A 19854-nucleotide genomic window follows, 5' to 3' on the forward strand; every position below is an offset into this window, starting at 1 on the left:
GGTTGCAGTATAGAAGCACATGGGCCACTGTTGTCCACAAGAATGTCTCTACAGTAGCTGTCTGCACCCCTAATGTGAGATATTCAAAGCTTTAGTCACGGTTAAATAAAGAAATTACCATAGACTGTTTGGTTGCAAAGGAGAAACAAGTGTGTCCAGTGTCAAAGTCTGACACTGTGATGACCCATCGATTCACCCTGACCTGCTTCCTCTGCAGACCTGGCAAGAGTCATAATTACGATGACCGCTAGAGGTCATTTGTTGTTACTGGAAATTTCCCAAAGTTCTGCCATTTTTCTGGTCAGGACAGTCTGCCAGACACATACTATCCTGTGAGGACTGCAGCTGGATCTGTAAGGGTTATGTTTGAACAGTGTCCTGAAACATTTCCAAAAAGGAAGCCTGCAATATGTAAAGAAGCCAAAATGATATGACTTAGACAGATAGATAAACTCAGCAGTGTTACAGATTCCATGTCTGGAAGAGGCTCGTATTCGGGTCCTGTTCTGGGTCAAGCTGCTGTCCACTTATGGTGGCTGTTTGCATCTGCAGTAGGAGAGGACAGAGTGAAGGGAGGCGATTCTCTGGTAGACCAGATGCTCTGCGCTCTCCCTCCCACCACGTTTACCTCGATTCCCCCCGAACACCCCCCGTGTCCTCAATCGCTTCTGACAGCGCTTCACGAATAATCGGGAGAGGAGCTCTGCTGAGTTAATAACTCCCACCCTCCCCTCCCTTCCCTGCTCGCCTCCTCGTCTCGGCGGACGTGTCACATGTGCTCTGCCTCGGTTTCTCCTCCCGAGGATATTTATGGCTCCTGAATCGGAGCACCTCACACACCTCCCTTTTCAATTTCTCTGCTCTCATTTGCCGTCACTGTCCCCAAAATCAACAGCGAGGCTTAGCAGGGAGAGCCGCGCTGCTCTGCACAGCTCTGGGTTGTATGTTTTTTGTGAGTAAACAGTGGATCATAATTGGGAGTGATGCAGCTAATACATTCAGGAATAAATGTGAAAAAAAAACAGGTCCAACGGCATTGCTGAGATGATTAGAGGCTATAAAAGCTTCATCTCCACTTCATCTGCAGGATTTGCATTCTATAAATGAACACTTATTTATATTATCTGCAAAATGAATCCATTTCCTCTTTTATTTTTGACCAATTATCTACTGTTTATGTTGGTTATTGTGCAAAATACAGACGGAAACTTTGCTCATGCTAATAACTGGCTGTGATGTGGGATGCTCAAAAGCAATGTAAAGCCAGAGAGGTTTGTTTTTCACTTTCCTGACTGCAGAGAACCACTACAAACCCAGTGGACAATCAAAGCTCATTCCAATACAGAAGGACGACAACAACAACAACAGCTGCACCATCAGCGCAGGTAACGGCACCGGAGAGGAGTACGAGAACTACGACGAGCTGGTCGCCAAGTCACTGCTCAACCTCGGCAAGATCGCGGAGGACGCCGCGTACCAGGCCATGACCGAGTCCGAGATGAACAGCAACTCGTCCAACAGCGCCGGGGAGGACGACGACGACGACGACGATGACGGCAGCGAGCAGGGCGACAGGAAGGGCGAGCTGAGCGTGGACTTGGACAGCGACGTGGTCAGGGAGACGGTGGACTCCCTGAAGCTCCTGGCGCAGGGTCACGGTGCCATGCTGCCCGAAGATGGCTACCCAGAAAGCACCATGGTGGATGACGGCAGCCACGCGAACGGGCGGCCCTGCTTGGGGGTGAGGGGTCAGGCGGAGGAGAGCGAGGAGGAAGTGTGTCTCAGCAGCCTGGAGTGTCTGAGGAACCAGTGCTTCGATCTGGCTCGGAAGCTGAGCGAGACGCAGCCGTCTGATCGTCCCGCCCTCCACGCCCTCCACCACCAGCTCCAGAACCCAGTGGACCCGCAGGTGGTGCATCACCTGAGCAGGTAGCTTATCTCTTTCCATTCATATGATTACTCTGTATTTATTTCCCACACCTTTTTTTAAAGCCAAATTTATGTGTTGTTAAATATTTTGCAGGTGATTTTATAATATTGATTAAACCATACAGAATTAATGTTTTCTTCTCTGACCCAAATGGTGAGATTTGAAAGAAACTCTTCAAGATGTTTTCACTATTTATTAAAAGTAAAACTAAAACTTCCACAATGACAACAGTCAATTACAAATATTTGTCCTTCATTTAAAATGCTACAGTGTGCTTAACCCTCAGAAGCCCAAAACCCACTGCTGTGTTTGAAGGGCATGTTGTCTTTAAAAAAAATCTCCAAAATAACACTATTTATCAGAGCTACAAACTGTAAATACAGAAAAAAATGCTTTCAACAGTTTGTGATCTACTTATCAATGTCATGCTGTCCGGCCACAAAAATGATTCATATCTGGACTGGATGATATTTCACCAAAATCCCTTTATTTTACATGTCTTATGTTTTTTTAAAAATGCCAAAAAATGTAATATTTGCACCAGCCAAATGCTGTTAAAAACTAAAAAATTCTGCACTCCCTGGTGCAACTGGGAAGCCATGGGTGACTCAGCTGTGACCAACAGTCTCATAAAAATAAATAAAAAAAACTCACAGACTTCTGTGGAGTGGAAGAAATCTGACTTTGGTTTTTCCTTTTTTTATTGATTGATGGAATTTTGTCTTTGTTAAACTGTACAAAATGTTCTTAAATTCTCTGTATTTCTATGATTGTGCTTTTTCCATGGATGTGCAGGAATTTATATTGCAGAGAAAAATGTGACAGCAACGAAACATGTCCAGAAACATCTTTGAGCACATGCTGCAGGTGATTGAGATGGAGCTCTCCAAGCACTTCCTTTTTCCTAATTTTTTATTTTTCTACTTTGACCCTTTTTTTTTTGAGATGATGTATTAGTAGCTTAAGTTAAAACTACAAGGCAGCAACAGACGCTGTATTCCTTCCTTGCAACATCTGCTGAATGATGTCAGTAAAGAATAGTTTATTCTATGGAACAAAATAGAAAATAACTCAAATGGTAAAACTGTGACCTTTAATTTTACGTTGGTCCTTGAGATGAGCAGCATCTCCAGAAGACAAATTTAAACTCACATCATTCTTCTATCAGGCTATGAGAGCAGATTTGGATCTTTTGTAGCTGCTTGTCAACCTCTGCTATTTACACGGTCACAATTTTAACTTCTTTCCTGTTGACTTGTCAGGTACGACAGCTGCCAGCAGAGTGCTCAGGAGGAGCACAGGTCTCTGGAGCGCAGCTACTCCGACATGGTGAACCTGATGAAGCTGGAGGAGCAGCTGAGCCCGGCGTCCAGAGGTTACCCGACCAGCTGCAGCCAGGAGGGCGACGAGGACACCACGTCGGTGGCCTCCGACCGCTCGGACGAGACCTTCGACATGGCCAAAGGAAACCTGTCACTGCTGGAGAAGGCCATTGCCCTGGAATCAGAGAGGGCGAAGGTCATGAGGGACCGCATGACCTCAGAGCACACGATGCCCCGTCGGGATCACCATCACCACCGCGGCCACGGTGAGCACAGCCCAAGGCTGAGCAGCGCCGCAGAGGAGCGCAAGTCCAGGATGCAGCAGGATGGGTTGAAGAGGGCGTACTACCCTAAAGGTAGGCAGCAAAAACCCACACACTGACCCTCACCATGTCTTTATTGATTTATGCTCAGCAAAGTTGTGAGATAAGATATGTTGATTTTTCATCTTTGCTCACTTTGGACACTGCTGGAAAATCTGTCAGGTCTGTTGAGCAGTTTGGCACCAACCTAAAGTCTGTCTTGTCTTTCTCATAATATGTTGTGGACGTCAGTATCCACAGTTTTGAGATGAAATTCACAATAGTTTGAGCTCACAGCACAACATGTTAGAAAATACAGGTAAAACTGAAACAATGCTGTCTTTTCATGAGCACCTATGTCGACAGTGGTTCTGCATTCATGGTTTGATGTTCAAATGTTCCACATCTGGGAAAAAGAAACACCTTTCTGGGAATTTTTGTTTAAATGCCAGGACTCTTCTGACCAGGATTTAAGAAATAATTTAGTTCAGTCATGCCTCTGCAGCTTTACACTAAACTACATCATCAATCACAGCACCTAAACAAAATCATCTTCCAAATATTTTAAAAGAAATGCGTTGTGAGATTAAACAGGAAATGTTCTACATCATGGTATTAAAGCTTTAAAACTGAAGCAGGATAAGCAGTGTACGTTCCTCAAACCTTAGTGTTTGAACTGCATTCACAAAGCTGTCAAGTGATCATGTTTCCTCTTCAAAATTCTGCCAGTTTCACGTCACCTTTTCACGTCACATTTGACCTTAACCAGCTTTAACTGAAAAAATCTGACCCCAGGTCAGGCGGGAGGACGTTTATCTTGTCTCCCTGACTTATTGTAACTCTCAATACTGCAGCAGCCGGAGGCTATCGGCGCTGTTGCAGGAAAGAAACACATAACTGTAACTTTAATGTCTGTATTTTTCCTCCTTGATTTGAACATTTCAGTGAGCATTGCTGGATTGAATGAGTTTTCTGACCCCTGGGCTCTTAAAACCTGTTAAAACCCCATTGTGTTATTTCAGAATTGCTGTACATGGCTGCAGATGAGGTAATGGGCACTCATTTTCTGCATTCAGGTCTAACACACTTTTTTTTTTTTGCAGATGCATGGTTTTCCACTGACAGCAGCTTATGTTGTTAAAATAGGCCGGTGTGGGAACATCAGACGGCCGGCTTGTCAGGCATGAGTAATGGCAATCTGCACGGCCCGTTAGGAGAGCAAATCTCATCTGTGGGACGCTCTCTGCGGCCTATTTCTCTAAATCCACTCAAATACAACCCCATCACCACTGGGAGGGAGTCGGCGCTGTGCAGTTATCATCCTCACAACAGACTCAGATGGGCTTCAGACTGCTTCATTAGGACAGAGCATGTCTTTGTTAACTAGGAAGAAGTTATTAGTCCACAGGAAAGCTTTCGATATGATGGGTCTGAATCTGTGCAAGAACAGCACACTTGTCTAATTGTAGCCTGGCGTTTTGTTTCACTTCAGTGATTCAGCCTTATATTGTGTGAGCTGGTTTCTTATTGGCTTGTTGCCTGTTCTGTTGTGTTTGTCAGTCGGTAAGGAGTGATGTGTCCATCCTGCCGATGTCATTTCAGCTCAGAACAATCTGAACATCGGAGAGAAATTTTCATCTACACTTTTTTTTTGGCATTTTTGTCGCACTTTTTGATGAATGCAGAAGGTAGCTAGCTATCTATGTAGGAAGATGATTCGTAATCCTATCATAATAAGCTGTGATTGATCCATTGTTTCTCGAACCAACGGAAATCAGTGGGTACAACATCACGCCTACAGTTTTTGCCTTGCTAAACAAATCTGAGTTGTGGGTGGCAGTTCAGAACCAGGCTACTAGCCAAATCTCGGCAGCCACAAATGGACCAGAGCTGGTTCGCATTCAGTCCTTTGATGGCGGAAAACTGTGCCGACACTTGGACGTCGGTTACCTGTTGACTCAACAACGCCTCCGCCTCATTTTTGCTGTCCCCATTTCTCTGTCCTTTCCAGACTCTTCAAGGGGGGAAAAGAAGGAGAGCAAGTGTCCGACGCCGGGCTGCGATGGAACCGGCCACGTGACGGGTCTGTACCCACATCACCGCAGCCTGTCTGGGTGTCCCCACAAGGATCGTGTCCCGCCTGAGAGTAGGTCCCTCTGCTTGGATGTTATGCTGCACTGAAAAGGCACCCTGCTTTAAGAAACTCGAAATAATTTCAGTCTGACAAGTCATTTTAGCTGAAACAGTCTGACGTTTTGGCTCGTGGTTTTAATTGAACAGTCATTTCTCAGAGGTGGAGCAGTTTTCGAGGCCGATATCATCTTACTGGTTGAGGTACACCTCAGCTGGGGGAAGATTAAGACTCCCAAATTTTCTGAGCGCTACTATGTTAGCAAGTTGACTACACACAACAATTAAACAATTAAATGGCAAAGACCCAACTCAGGAATAGTCCTAAACACAGTTAGCAATGTTTACGTACATAAAGCGCACAGCAAGCTAGTTAACAATAACATTAAGCTTTGAACTAAAACTACAAGTTTGGACCGGGGTTAGCTAGGCTGATTAGTTACCTTACTGCTCATTTCCATCTAGCGTTACGTATGTACAAGAGTCAAGCGCAAATCCATTGTGTTTGTGAAACTTCTTCTTCAGTTTTTTTATGGTCCAGACTTTGCTTCCAGTATTTACAAAAATTTAAACTTTTACTGTTTTCCAAGAGATTGCACATTGTGCCAGAAAAACGAACTAGCTAAAAGGCTAACGGGCTATTCGGTTGTTTGACTATGTTGACAGTCAAATTGTGGAAATGCATAATTAAAAAGAAACTAGTTTAGCTAGTGTACATCCAAGTTTAATATGCTATTAAGTTATGGACATGAAACAAAGCTGTGAGGAAACGAGGCATCAGACAATTTAGTAAAAGTCGTTAGGCTATAAAATGCCCTGTTTCTCTTCCATTTGTCGTCTTTGGTCCAGTGGATCTCACTGGCTCCAGTGTCACATTTATGGTGTCATTCAGACCGTATTTAGATGTGGGTTATATCGAGCTACAATATCTACTGTTTGCCAAAAACTGTTCAATGATAGTAACTACTATGTCTTTGTAGGTAATGCATGAATGCTCCAAAGTCCGAAAAACAGGATAGTGACGGGATGATAGAGATTCAGTAAAGAAGTGTTAGCTCCACGCCCTGAGCATTTACTAACATTTTATTTTATTGCACCTTGTAGCTTAAGACTCATTATCTGATTTTGAAGTAAGTGAACATGCAAGCAATGTTGTACTTACACTTCACAGGAAAATCTAAATTCCTTTATACACAATGGTCATGGCTGCTGCAAATCAAAGTCAGTGTTTTTAATTGTAAGACACTTCACAGGCCAAATGAAAAATACCTTAGAGGTCGGAACGATAGTAACAGGCCGATATTCTGTTCTTGATTGAAGAACAAGACTTAAAGAATAAATACTGACTTCAAATGACTTGTTGGATGGATTGTGTCGCAGTGAAAGTTGGACAATGTTGGGCATGTTGGCTGTCCACCATCATGCATCTGTCCTGCATGACTCAGCATTTGTGTTTTGTTCTGTTGTGTTATGCTGGGTTCGACTTAGAAAGAGTGACAAGAGGAGCTGAGGATTTGTTGTTTAATGTGTAACAGAGCACATTCGGACAAATTGTGGTTTTGCATATATTTGATCATTGAAGGAGCAAAGTTCAAGATAAACTTTGATCGCTGCAAAACATTATCAAAGTTTTGTGTTTCAAAGCGACTGAACTTTGAAAATGGATTCAAATGCAATTTCACTTCCATCTAGTCCAAATCAGCGCGTCTCAATGTTGTTTAAATCTTTTAAAGTGAACATAATTAAGTGCTGAAGTGAAAACTGAGCTGTTTGTAATTAGTGTTGATACAACAAAAAGCTGTTCAAAGTTGGTCTTATGCTTACTGTGGCATCAGAATGAGGTTTTGTTTCTTCAGTTTTTATGTCTTCCTTTACTTTCTTTTCTTTCTCCACATCACATCTGCCTGATGTCTCGTTTTGGTATCTGTGTTGCTGATGTAACATGAACAGCATGAAGAATCAGTTTGATCAACCTGCTGGCTGCAAAACCTCACTAAACGACCTGCATGAGAACACCTACGACCATCCAAACCTGCTTTAATCATGCTCACTGACCTCACAGGTAAAATCTTACATTAAATAAGATGAGACCTAATTCCTGTTGGTGGGCAATTGGATGTCACAGCTGCAAATGTCAGCAATTTAAAGGAGAACAAAATGGAATACAAACTAAGAATACAATGGATAGTAATCCCATCTATCTTACTGCTTTACACACAACATATATCCACCCCTAACTTTTTAATTAAAGTATGAATGACTTCATAATATTTTGATAAATTATGTTAGATTTGTTTTAAGCTGCATAAACGACTGAAGCAAAGCATGCATGTAAAACAAGGTGTGATCAAAAACTTTTAAGACTATGTCTATATAAATCAAACACTGTGCCTAATTTATATTTAGCCACAATTCCTGTCTTAGTAGTCTTCCCTTGCCATGATTCAGTGCTCCCAGTGCTTCTGCAACGCTTGTAAGGCTCCCTGGAAGTCCTGTTATATAAACATGTCAAGCACCATCTGTGATGGGTGATGAATCTCCTAAACTGTGTTAAAACAGTGATCCCTAACTTGAGCTTCATTTTTGGGAGGAGGTAGAAGTCATAGGGAGCTGTTGTTTTGAGCAAATAACCCACGTGTAATCACCGGGCTATAACCAGACACCACCCATATGTCTTTTCTCTGAGTGTTCTCCCTCAGCGGCATCAGCTCACTACAACTCTGCTTCGACAGTCCCACCATAGGGGATGAATTCCCAGTACACTATCACAGGAATGGTGAACAATGAGCATACTCATGGTGCTCTTCTGGCTTGAAAACCGCAGGCTCTTCTACCGCAAAAACTGGTTCTCCTCTTGATAGTAGCTGCAGACCCACCGCTAACATTTGTGACATGAAGGTTGGATCATCTCCGACTGAAACAGAATGTCATGTTTGCCATCTGCTTCCGTTTGTGGTCCATGATGAAATCATAAATGTGCACCTACCAATAACAATACCTATAACACAGATGTTGGTGTCACGCAGTCTCCTGACTCATGACAGCTTGTGAAAGTTGCATGTGTGCACTCAGGTCACAGTATCAAAACTCTGTGATCACACCTAGAACACAGAAAAACATTAGATGCAGTATTATTCAGTATGCAATCAGTTAAAACCATTAAAAATGAATATACCTGCAATAGACAATACAAAAGAAAGTGTCTGGGTGTATAGACATGCATTCCAAGAGTTGTTTAACGTGTCAATAAATGCAAATTATAATGCAAACGAATATTTAGATATACAACAGTCTTTGCTTCCACACAACAACAAGCTCTTCTGAAGCAAAACTACAAACCTACATTGATCACCAAACACATCATTTTCCATCATGTCATCAGTAGATCTTTACTGTGCATGACAATCTTCTGCATCCAGAACACTCTCGTGTCATGAAATTTCATGAAATATCCGCAGTCATCAAAAAGCAAATGTGAATTGTGTTTCTCCAGCAGGAAGGGATTATATGTGGCAGACATGAGTACAATAGTTTGAGGGGAAAGATGGGGGTAAAAAAGTAGCAAAGAGGAAACACATTTACCTTAAAGTTAAATGATTTTTTAAAACAAGATGTTTCTGCTGGAAGAGACCATGAAGCAAACCTGAAGCCAAGGTGTTAAATAAAGAAAGTCACAGGCTAATATATGTGTACTTCCTGCTGTCGACACATAATCTTTACAGTCTGACACAGCTCTGGAAATTTTGGTTGCAGTGTTCATACTCATTTTGTGAAATATTTGGCCCATTGTCGTGTCAGTTGTGCAGCTGTAACGTATCATGTAAGTGGAGCAGCAACAATCTGTGCATGCCTAACCGCCGAGCTGAACGCCCGTTAACTCTCCTGTCTGCTCCTAACCCTCGCTGTCTTTCTCACCTTTTCCTGTCTGTCAAAGTCCTTGCCATGTATGAAAATGTTTTAAAGTGCCCTACTCCCGGCTGCTCTGGACGGGGTCATGTCAATAGCAACAGGAACTCGCATCGCAGGTGAGTGAGTGGCCTTCAGCCCTGCTGCTGTCAGCTGAACCACACCTCCAGCGTGTGAATGTGGCTGATTTATCACACAAATACTGTCTGTGTGTTGTTTGAGGAATTTCAGATCAAGCTAGCTACAAATGCTTCGCTCCTCTGTGGGCTCCAGTGTTCTCCTTCCACCTGGTGCTATGGTTTCCTCTCACAGACCAAAAACATGCAACTTAGGTTAATTGGCATCTCTAAATTGCCCCTAGACATGACTGTGAGCCCAGTGCCAGCTGAGATTGACTCCACCACCCCCGCAACCCTCCAAAGGGAAAGCAGATATAGCTAATAGATGGATGGATGTAGAGTTGCTGTGATTAGTCAGCATAATTAATGACGTCAATGCTGAATCGACATCAATATTTTTAACTGCCGCATGTGCCATGACGTCAGTCATTTTTGGCTCCAGTCATTGCAGTCAGCACTACCGCTGGCAACAGCGGCGGCAGCAAAGTTTGACTCGGGTTCAATGTAAAAGTTTCCAAAAATTCAAGGCCCTGAAAATATGGCAGTGCTTCAAATGATCACTGAACAAAAAGGTAGTTTGTATACAGTGGAAAGTTTTCAAAGCAGAGTACAGCAGCATAGTGCAGTGCATGAAGACGAGAAGAGGAAACAAACAGCAGCTATTCAGCACAGACGCACTGTTTGTTTCTCTCCTGATCTCTGTGCTCACATATACTAATTATTAACTCTACTCAGGACTTTGGGGGTCTTTTGGACCCCAGGTCACTTGGTTTAGGTGACAGGTGTTGTTTTTAAATTGTTAAAAAAAAATTTAAATATAAAAAGAGGGCCATTGATCATGCATTTGGAATCAAAAATATGTCAACTTATCAGATAATTTATTTTACATAGTATAAAAGTCTATAATGAATACCAACAAATACTTTGTTCATATTCTTTCTTGGGGTCCAATAGACCCCAAAAGACCTTCTACATGTGGCAACATGAAAGTCCTGCATAGGGTTAATACAACCGAAGAGAACGTAAAACTGTTCTCATGTATATATTTTTCTGTTTCTGTTGTCAGTAACCACAACAAGTATGAAATAGTAACTGAAACGCACCTCATTAAGACTAAATGTTAACCAGCAGGACCTTCCAACATGCTGCTCTGCGCTGTTAAAGTCCTGGTTTTGTCAGTGGGACGTCATCTGACAGAAAGAAGTCATTTGTGTTAGCCCTAGACGGATGTTCAAGTCTTAAAAGGCTTGAGTGCAAGTTGAAAACAATTCACAAGCATCACAAGGTCCTGAATGCTGACATTTGAAAGTTCAAGTCAAGTTTTTAATACTGTGATGTGAAATCAGATCTATGTCAGTGTCTCAGGTCTGGAGTGCTGCACTGTTTTGGCTTGTTCTTATAGTTCTAACCCTATTCAGGACTTTCATGTTGCCGTACGTAGAAGGTCTTTCGGGGTCCATCGGACCCCAAGAAAGAATATGTATAAAGTATTTGTTGATATTCATTATAGACTTTTACACAATGTTAAACACATTTTCTGATAAGTTGACATATTTTTGGTTCCAAATGTATGACAAATGTCCCTCTTTTTATATTTAAAAAAAAAGACCCCAAAAGTCCTGAATAGGGTTAAAACCTGAAGAAAAAAACAAGTGTTCTCTGGTTTAGCATGAAACCATCTTATGTGAGATTGTTGTTCATGCTTTTTATTTGGCAACGTTGGCGTTTTCCCTACCAATGAAAGCGGTTCACAAAATATTTAAGCAGCTTTATCTTGGTATAAAAAAGGTCAGATTTTCTTCCACAGAAAATCGTTTCTGTTTCTACCACCAGCATGCAAAATTACTGGACCTTTTTCAGGTTAAGGTGCATGAGGGGCAGGGACTTAAATTTTAATTTTGCCGTGTTTGAGCTGTGTGTTTGCGTCACATCAGCAGTTCAGTTGTTCAGCGCAGAGCAGAGCATGAAACACAGAGAGTGCACGCATGCACACACACACACACACACACACACACACACACACACACACACACACACACAGACATGCATATTTTTGAATTATGTAAAGTGATTAGGTTTCGCGCTTATTTTCTCACACATACACACAGCTTCAGAGCACAGACACACTATTACTGGCACACACATCCACGTACACACACACACACACACACACACACAGCCAGACACTTACAAATTAGCACACAGACAGCAGCACACGTGCGCTGGCAGACAGAGCACACACACACACACACACACACTCAGACGTGGCTGCAGGGTGTGTTATGTAGCACAGCTCCACTGGGAGAGGAAACAAAGCACTAGCTAGCTAGCTTAGCTGCTGTTAGCTACCAGCTCGCACAGCTTTCATGTCTGGCAGTCGCCATGGAAACGCCTTCATAGCAGCAGCAGCAGCAGGCGCGCCGTGCTGATCTGTCACACACTCCTCACACTCCTTTGAAACGAGTGTGTATGTGTGTGTTTGTCCTGACGATATTTCATTCTCTCTGTGTGTATGAAGCAATTAGGAAGCACCCAGAGTGACAGAGAGCAGAAATTTATCATTTTGAACACAAAGTCTGTGCTCCAACCAATCAGCTTCTCCTTCACCCTGAATTCATACCAGAATGAGCGTCAGCAAGTCGCACATTTCAGTGACTCATACATTCAGAAATATACGAATATGTGGGCCAGCGGTCCCATTTTATTGTCATTTTTATTTTTTATTTTCATGTTGTTTAAAAGAGATGAACTTAGAGCTGTTGGTGACACTTTGCCCTGCTAAATAAAATAATCTGATCCATCATTCAATCAGTTCAATCAATCATTGCACATAAAACAGTTGATTAAAAGTAGTAGATTTGTGTGATCTGAATGGCCTCCTGTGAGGTCACACTTGACTGGAAATTTGAAAAAAAAAAAATAATTGATTCAAAATTTAGTAATTATTGCCTGTTAACTCTTGTCTTTGAGAGCCGGTGGGATTTGACAGTTTTGTTAAATGGAAGTGTTTTGTGGGGCAAATCACCATAAAAACACCCAAATCACTGGAGAAAACTGTGTTTGTGTGGTCCGGCCCTCACAGCTTCTCACCTCCACTTGTCAGTAAACAGGAATCCAAAAAAGCTGGTTAGTAAGAATAAATCATCAATTATTCAGTCAGTAACCAATCGTTTGAGCAGTGAATGAAGAGTTACTGGCCCAGTAAACCAGTCGATAACCAGTCTGTATCCAGTAATCAGTCACATTTCGTAAACTGCAGATGCAGTAATGAGTCTGTCAATACTTGTAGTCAGTTTACAGTAAAAGACAGTCAGACAGGTGGTAATGAACTCAACCAGCAGTCAGTCAACTAGTAGACCAGTTAGTCACCCTATAAACTAATATAACCATCAGTCTGTAAACCAGTCAGCCCACCAGTAAACCAGTCAAACCATCAACCTGTAAACAAGTAAGTAAGTAAACCGTAAAGTCAGGAAACCACTCAGTAAGCCAATCAGAGTGTAAACCTGTAAACTGGTAAGTCAGTAAATGATCCAAACCCTGTCTATAAAACAGTTAGTCAGCTAGTAAACAGTCTTACTATTAGCCAACACCTGAGTCAGTAAACCAGTCAGACCCTAAGCTTATCAACAAATTAGGCAGGTATTGAATACAACCAAACCATCAGCCAGTAAACCAGTCGAAACCACAGACTGTAAACCAGTCAGTAAACCAGATTAACCATATAAACCAGTCAGTAAACCAGATTAACCATATAAACCTGTCAGTAAACCCACAATACGGGTCAGTCAGTCTGCAAACGAGTCAAACCATCCTCCAGTAAAGCAGTCGTAGAGTCATCATAAAGTAGGCCGTTTTTAAATCCATAATTCATTCTGAACCGCTGCTACTGACAGCAGACCTGCTCTTCATTCAGAGCCAGATGCAGCGTGTGTGTGTGTGTGTGTGTGTGTGTGTGTGTGTCGGTACAGTATGTAACCAGGCCGTGTGCCGTCTCCTCCATCCCTCCTTCCTCAGTCTGTCCGGCTGTCCCATCGCTGCTGCAGAGAAGATGGCGAAGGTCCACGAGAAAAGTCACTCGACTGACAGCGGCAGCAAGACCAATCAGACGTCAGACCGCGTCCTCAGGTACCGCCCACTCTGAGTGACACAGCGAGATGACATTTAACATCATGTTTAAACAACAATGATGTGTTTTATAATGCATCATATTCTCTGATTGTCATAGCGTAATGAGGGATGCCAAATGGTGTGTTAAACTAAAAAAACAAGGCTTCTTGTTAATTAGCAGCCTCAGTTTTGGAGGAAGTAGTTTTCCTTTTCTTGGTTTCTTAAACCAAAGATGCTTAATGTTGCAGTGAAACCTTCACATTTCACAATGTTTCAGAAGATGCCAATGTTTTGAGAAATTTCGGCGACTTAAATCAAAGATGCCAAATAGTGCAAGAAAGTCACCAGCACATTAACTCTGCCTTTTTCCTAGAAAATAATGTGAAATAGAATCAGTCTTATTTACATCCATTTTAGATACAACACACCAACACCAAATCATACAGTGGCAATGACAGATTTCTTAAAGCAGAAATGCCATATATCCAGTAGCATAGAAAAACATAAAGTGCCATTCTTTTTGATTGTTGTTTCCGTAAGATATGGAACTAGATTTGATTTGTTTTAATGGTATTGTCATGCATCTTAACCTTGTCAAATGTTGATTAGGTGTGCCAAATTACCCATTAAAATCTAAGCTCATTTTGCTCATTGTCATTTCGGGATTATGAAGTAGCGGCAAGTTGTATTGACCCATCTGAATTAAACAAGAGATCACTGAATGGTGCAGTACAACCTGCACTTGTGTTGGCATGAGGGAGCTGGAGATGGCACCAACTGTAATGAATAAGGGAAGGTCAATAGCGCAGTAAAACAAATATCCTTTTGAAATGTTCCAAAAGACTTTAGGCAATGTCTTTAGAACTGTGTGATGGAAGTTTGTGTTGTTTGGGAAGCCAGCGTGTCTTCTGTAACAGCTTTCAGGTACACAGTAGATGTCAAATTGCACAGTGAAAATTATCACATCAGGGATGCCAAATAGCGAGTAGTCAAACTGCATAGTAAAACATGATACCTGTTCTTGTGGATGCCTTATAAAATGTGACACTAGGGTTTCATTAAATGTATGTATATTACATATAACAGGGATGCCAAATGGTGCACACGGTCTCCATCTGCTATCACAGCAATCTTCTGAGCAGTTTCTTGTCTTTTAATGCAGGTAAACCTCTGGTTGTTAAGAAGGGATGCAAAATGGCGCATTCCAATTTCCAACATACTGCATACAAATGTTTGCCCTGTCTTGTTTTTTGTTTAAAGAAACAAAATTTCTTCTACTCTTGTTGCTGAAATCAGGGATGCTAAATGGTGCTGTAAAGTCCACACATACAATCTGATATTTCTGCTTCCCTTTCAGGCCAATGTGTTTCGTCAAGCAGCTGGAGATTCCTCAGTATGGCTACAAAAACAACGTTCCCACCAGCACACCTCGGTCCAACTTGGCTAAAGAGCTGGAAAAATACTCCAAGACCAGCTACGACTACGGCGGCTACGACAGTCAACACGGAGGCTACGGAAAGAGGGGTCCCACAACCAAGTCCCACCACGGGCGAGACACCTCCCCGAAGGGATATGATGGTAAGAAAAATGAGCACTCATCACCATTGATTCATAACTGAATTTTAAATCATAAGTCCCACTCCTAATATGACTATAATTTATGATTTATTTCTGCCATTTATTTGTCTTTCTGGTTTGAACTGGTGATATTTTTGCTTCTTTTCTGTCTTTTTGCTGATGAGAAATAAGCCACAGTTGGTGGTGAATAAGTTATAACAAGTGTAACAGAAAATAACAAGAAGCTCAAACGTTATTATTTATCTGAAAACATGTTACATTCAGCCTTCATTCCATTCTTTTTGGTATATTGATGTGCAAAATTGTCCACCTCTGGCAACCATCAGAAATATTTATTTGAATTCATGATGTTTCTATTCCAAATTTCTCTCACAGGTAAATTTAAAATCAGCATAACAACATGTGGACAGAAGCCGAGCTGCTGTCAGTTCTTTGTCTTGTTGAAGGCAATAAAAACCTGCAAGATGATCCCACTATGAGGGAGTTCTATTCATTTTCCTATTCTGGGGAGAACATTTTGTACTTGATGATAAAAGCAGTGTAACACACACACAGACACACACAGACACATGTGCTCTGTACTGCGTGTATTCTCTTTGTTATAGCACTGAAAACACTGGTGTTTTCTGCCTCTCCACATGGCTGGAGTGAAAGCAGAGCAGAGTTATGGAAATGCCAAGCTAAGAGCCTGCCTCCTCTGAGCAAAAAGGATGGAGGGATGGAGGGAGGAGGTGCAGATGGAGGGATTGTGAAACAGGAGAGAGATAATGGAGGCGAGCCCTGTTTCTTTGGCTGGGAGCCATTAGTGAGACGCAGGCAGGAGGGAGGTTTTTAGACGAGGTGTCTGCGCTCCCCTCCGTCACGACTCCCTCCCTCCTCTCTACCATCCTTCCCTCCATCAGCATCACTCCAGCCTGCCGAGCCCCGATTCACCATCGCACCAGCGATCGCTATGTCTTTCTTTAGCTTTGTCCATATAGCCGCCTCTCTCTTCGTGTGTCTCTCTCTGTCCCCGCGCTGAAACGATAAGGCTGGAGAGAAATTCTGCAAAGACCAAAATCAACCAATGCGTTAGTGTAGCTTAAAGTCTCAATCTCATTTCATCCTGCTGAACATACTGTAAGTAGGTAGTTTTGAACATGAAGCTTCATTTTAAAAGGGGTCAGTGATTTCCTGGGACAGCTGACCAAGGTGGTTTTTTAGCAAAAACAGGAGAAAACAGTGCAGTTGTTTGGGTCTGTTGGTGCCCTAGTGAATATTTACTAACCTCACTTATATGTATTATATCATTAGGGATTGGACAAACCAAATTTGCTCCGTTGTCAACAGTGTTTTCAGGAAAAATGAAAGCTGAGGCAGGAGCTTCTAGGGCAGGTAACTTCATGTATGTCATGCTGATTTAGGAGTTCTTGTTATGATGAGCTGACGTTAGAAACTCTGCTGTGTCAGTCTTATTCACTGACCTTGCCTTACTTTTTGTTGGAATGAATTCTTGCTCTGGTCAAGTTATTGCTGGTTTTGACCATTTTTTTATTAAATCTTTATGTTTCAGTCTCCTGCTCCCTCCATCAGTCCATCTATTTCTTGCTAATTTTTTTTTTTTGTAATTTTAGACCCATCTGCTGCAAAGTTTGGCCAAGTGCCAGCGTCGCTCTAACAAATTCCTTCCATACGTGTGTGTGTGTGTGCGTCCCTGCAGCTAAGCGTTACTGTAAGACGTCCAGCCCGGCCAGCAGTACGACCAGCAGCTACGCTCCCAGCAGCAGCAGCAGCCTGAGCTGTGGAGGAGGAGGAGGTGGCGGAGGAGGGGGAGGAGGGGGAGGAGGAGGAGGGAGCAGCGCCAGCAGCACCTGCAGTAAGAGCAGCTTCGACTACACCCACGACATGGAGGCGGCCCACATGGCGGCCACGGCCATCCTTAACCTGTCGACGAGGTGCCGGGAGCTCCCGCACGCTCTGGGAGGGAAACCCCAGGACCTGCTGACACAGGTAATCTGAGGCGGTGCACGCAGAAATGGGACGCCCACCTTCATGCATCACATTCATGCACAATGGCAGGAGGAGAAAATAAATATCACAACAAGGCGGCTTTAGTTCAGCTCAAACCCAGAGGAGTAAAGAAAAGCATTCGGAGGAGATTCCTAAACCAAATCAATAAAAGGCAGAATAAAATCAGATAAGACAGAATACAATGAGGTACAGTGTATATGATAAAGTAAGAAAGTGCATTAAATGAACGCAAAATATATAACAGTCGCGTTACAGTTACCGTGGGAGAAACCAATCAGTCAAAGGCACACGAGAAGAGTTTTTATTAATAATTATATTATTGTGGCACACTGAGTCGAGGCACATTTGAGAACACGAGGAAGTTGTTTCCATCTGTGTGCAGAAGCGTCAAACTGTTTGCATCTGAACTTTGGTTTCAAGCAGTCAACTACATCCTAAAAGGTCTAACAGCCCTGCTGGGTTTATATTCTGTATTTGTGTATTTTGGCCAGAGATTATTGTGCGATTTATAAACCAGCCGCTGCACTTTAGAGTCTGCAGGGAAATGGAAGCCAGTGGAAAGATTTATAAGCAGCAGTAATGTGCCCAGTTCTCCTGATTCTTGTTGAAATCTGGCAGCAGTGTACCGAATTGAGCCGAAGTTTTCTTCAACAGAGTTTTTGGGGAACTTGAGACTGTGAATAGTTCACCCTGCTGGAGATGAAGGCACGGATGAGTTTCTCTATATCTACTTTGGACATGAGACCTTTAAGTCTTGCTGTTTGTTTGAGGTAATTGAATGCTGATTTAGTTACTCTTTATGTTTTTGCTGAAGCTCAGATCAGAGTAAATTAAGAAGGTAAATTTTAGGTCCTTGTCTTTACAACTCTGGAATCAAGCTGCGCAGCTCATTGTGTGGTCAAATAAAATGAACTCCATCTTGTCTTTATTTAGCTGAAGGACATCTAATTGCATCCGGCTATTTACTTGCTTAAAGTTTTGACAAAGTGCGTCAGTGTGGTGTTTTAAGTAAATCTAAATGCTACCTGTGCAGCTGTGATCAGCTATCGTCATGTTTGATTTGACAGCTGAATAACAGCAGCCTAAAAATGAAACCTTGGAACTCCACACGTCGTGGTGACCTGCTCAGATTTAAGGTCACCAATGGCAATATCTACAAACAGGATCTCGAAGGGAGGAGCTATATTTAGGGTACTTATACGGATGTTATGAGATACATTAGATAACTATTTAAGTTTGGGGGTGGAAAACTGTACCTGTTTCAAAATTGGCTGCTAAGTAGTCTAATTGTGCAGCGATACTCCCAGCGCTTCAGCAGCACCCAGGAAAGAGAAAAACGTTACAGGGAGCCAATTCTGGTGAGTAGTGCAGGTCAGGGGCAAGGATTGTTGTCGTCACAAAAACAGTGCGTAATCCCCACGCTGTGACTGGGGCCACGGTTTACTGAGGGACCCACATGCCATCACGCCTCAGTTCAGGTCGGTTCGCTCTGAATGTTCTCCATCTGACACCTCGGAACATTACAGCAGAACATTTACAGTCCGACCCTGAGGGACTAATTCCCGGTGCACGCCATCAATGTGGAGTAAAACAATGACCCTGTCCTCACCTGTGGTTTTGTAAACCGCAGGCTCTTCCACTGCAAAAACTGTTGTTTCTTCTCTTGGTGGTAGGTTGGATCATTGTGGCAGCTAATGATTTAATTTTCTTGCTTCACTGTTCATGGAGAACTCACAAACGTACACCTGCAAGTCACAAAAACATGTATATCCCAGTTAGTGCTTAGGATAGTGTGCTGTCACAAACACTGCGAGGACTTTTTGATCGCCTCACATATTAACAATTACAAAGTGGAAAGTTGCAGTTAAAGAATATCTTTGTTTTATTTCCTCTTAGGTCTGACTGTCGTTGTTTTGGCCTGCACATTATATTAGTGATGATAGCACGCTGTGACATTAGTTCATCAGGTGGAACAAAGTAGGTCAAAGTTAAAGCAGGAAAGCTGTTAAATGTGAAAGTTTGGGTAGTAATTGTAGTGTTCACCTTTGTTGAAGTTCGGCTAAGTTTGGTGGCTCATTTACAAAATGTCTGACCGCTGGTGTTATTCTGTGTCTTTGCTCGTCAGAGTCCAGTCGGCGACCTGGACGACAGCGGTGCGGTGGACGTGGCCGGTCAGCCTGGCGGTCCCGAAGGCAGCGGGACAGTGTTGACCCCCCTCCAGCCGATGTCGCCACAGCGGCAGGCTCTGCTCAGCAGCCGCTGCTACCAGCTGAGTGACACCGACTGCTGGGACCTGCCCGTCGACTACACCAAGATCAAACGGCTGGGAGACGAGCAGGACCACAAAGAGGTAACGGGAAGGTCTACGTCACTTTGCAGAGTTCACATTAAACAGATCTAACAGAGTCTGTGAAACTTAGAATCAGCAGGTTAATCTAAAAAAAGAT

General features: G+C 42.7%; 1 protein-coding gene across 1 annotated transcript in view; it reads left to right on the plus strand.

The window, feature by feature from the left end:
* The window catches only part of myt1la (myelin transcription factor 1-like, a), a 64041-nt gene that overhangs the window by 23385 nt on the left and 20802 nt on the right, over positions 1 to 19854 (plus strand). Inside the window, exons 7-15 of the mRNA XM_008299830.1 lie at positions 1318 to 1897; positions 2756 to 2797; positions 3221 to 3608; positions 5566 to 5700; positions 9619 to 9709; positions 13727 to 13837; positions 15177 to 15397; positions 17097 to 17386; positions 19533 to 19768. Coding sequence (XP_008298052.1) covers positions 1318 to 1897; positions 2756 to 2797; positions 3221 to 3608; positions 5566 to 5700; positions 9619 to 9709; positions 13727 to 13837; positions 15177 to 15397; positions 17097 to 17386; positions 19533 to 19768 — 2094 coding nt within the window. The remainder of the gene's footprint in view (positions 1 to 1317; positions 1898 to 2755; positions 2798 to 3220; positions 3609 to 5565; positions 5701 to 9618; positions 9710 to 13726; positions 13838 to 15176; positions 15398 to 17096; positions 17387 to 19532; positions 19769 to 19854) is intronic.

The sequence above is a fragment of the Stegastes partitus genome, unplaced genomic scaffold, assembly GCF_000690725.1.
Source record: "Stegastes partitus isolate 25-593 unplaced genomic scaffold, Stegastes_partitus-1.0.2 Scaffold1470, whole genome shotgun sequence".
In the NCBI taxonomy this organism is placed as follows: Eukaryota; Metazoa; Chordata; class Actinopteri; family Pomacentridae; genus Stegastes; species Stegastes partitus.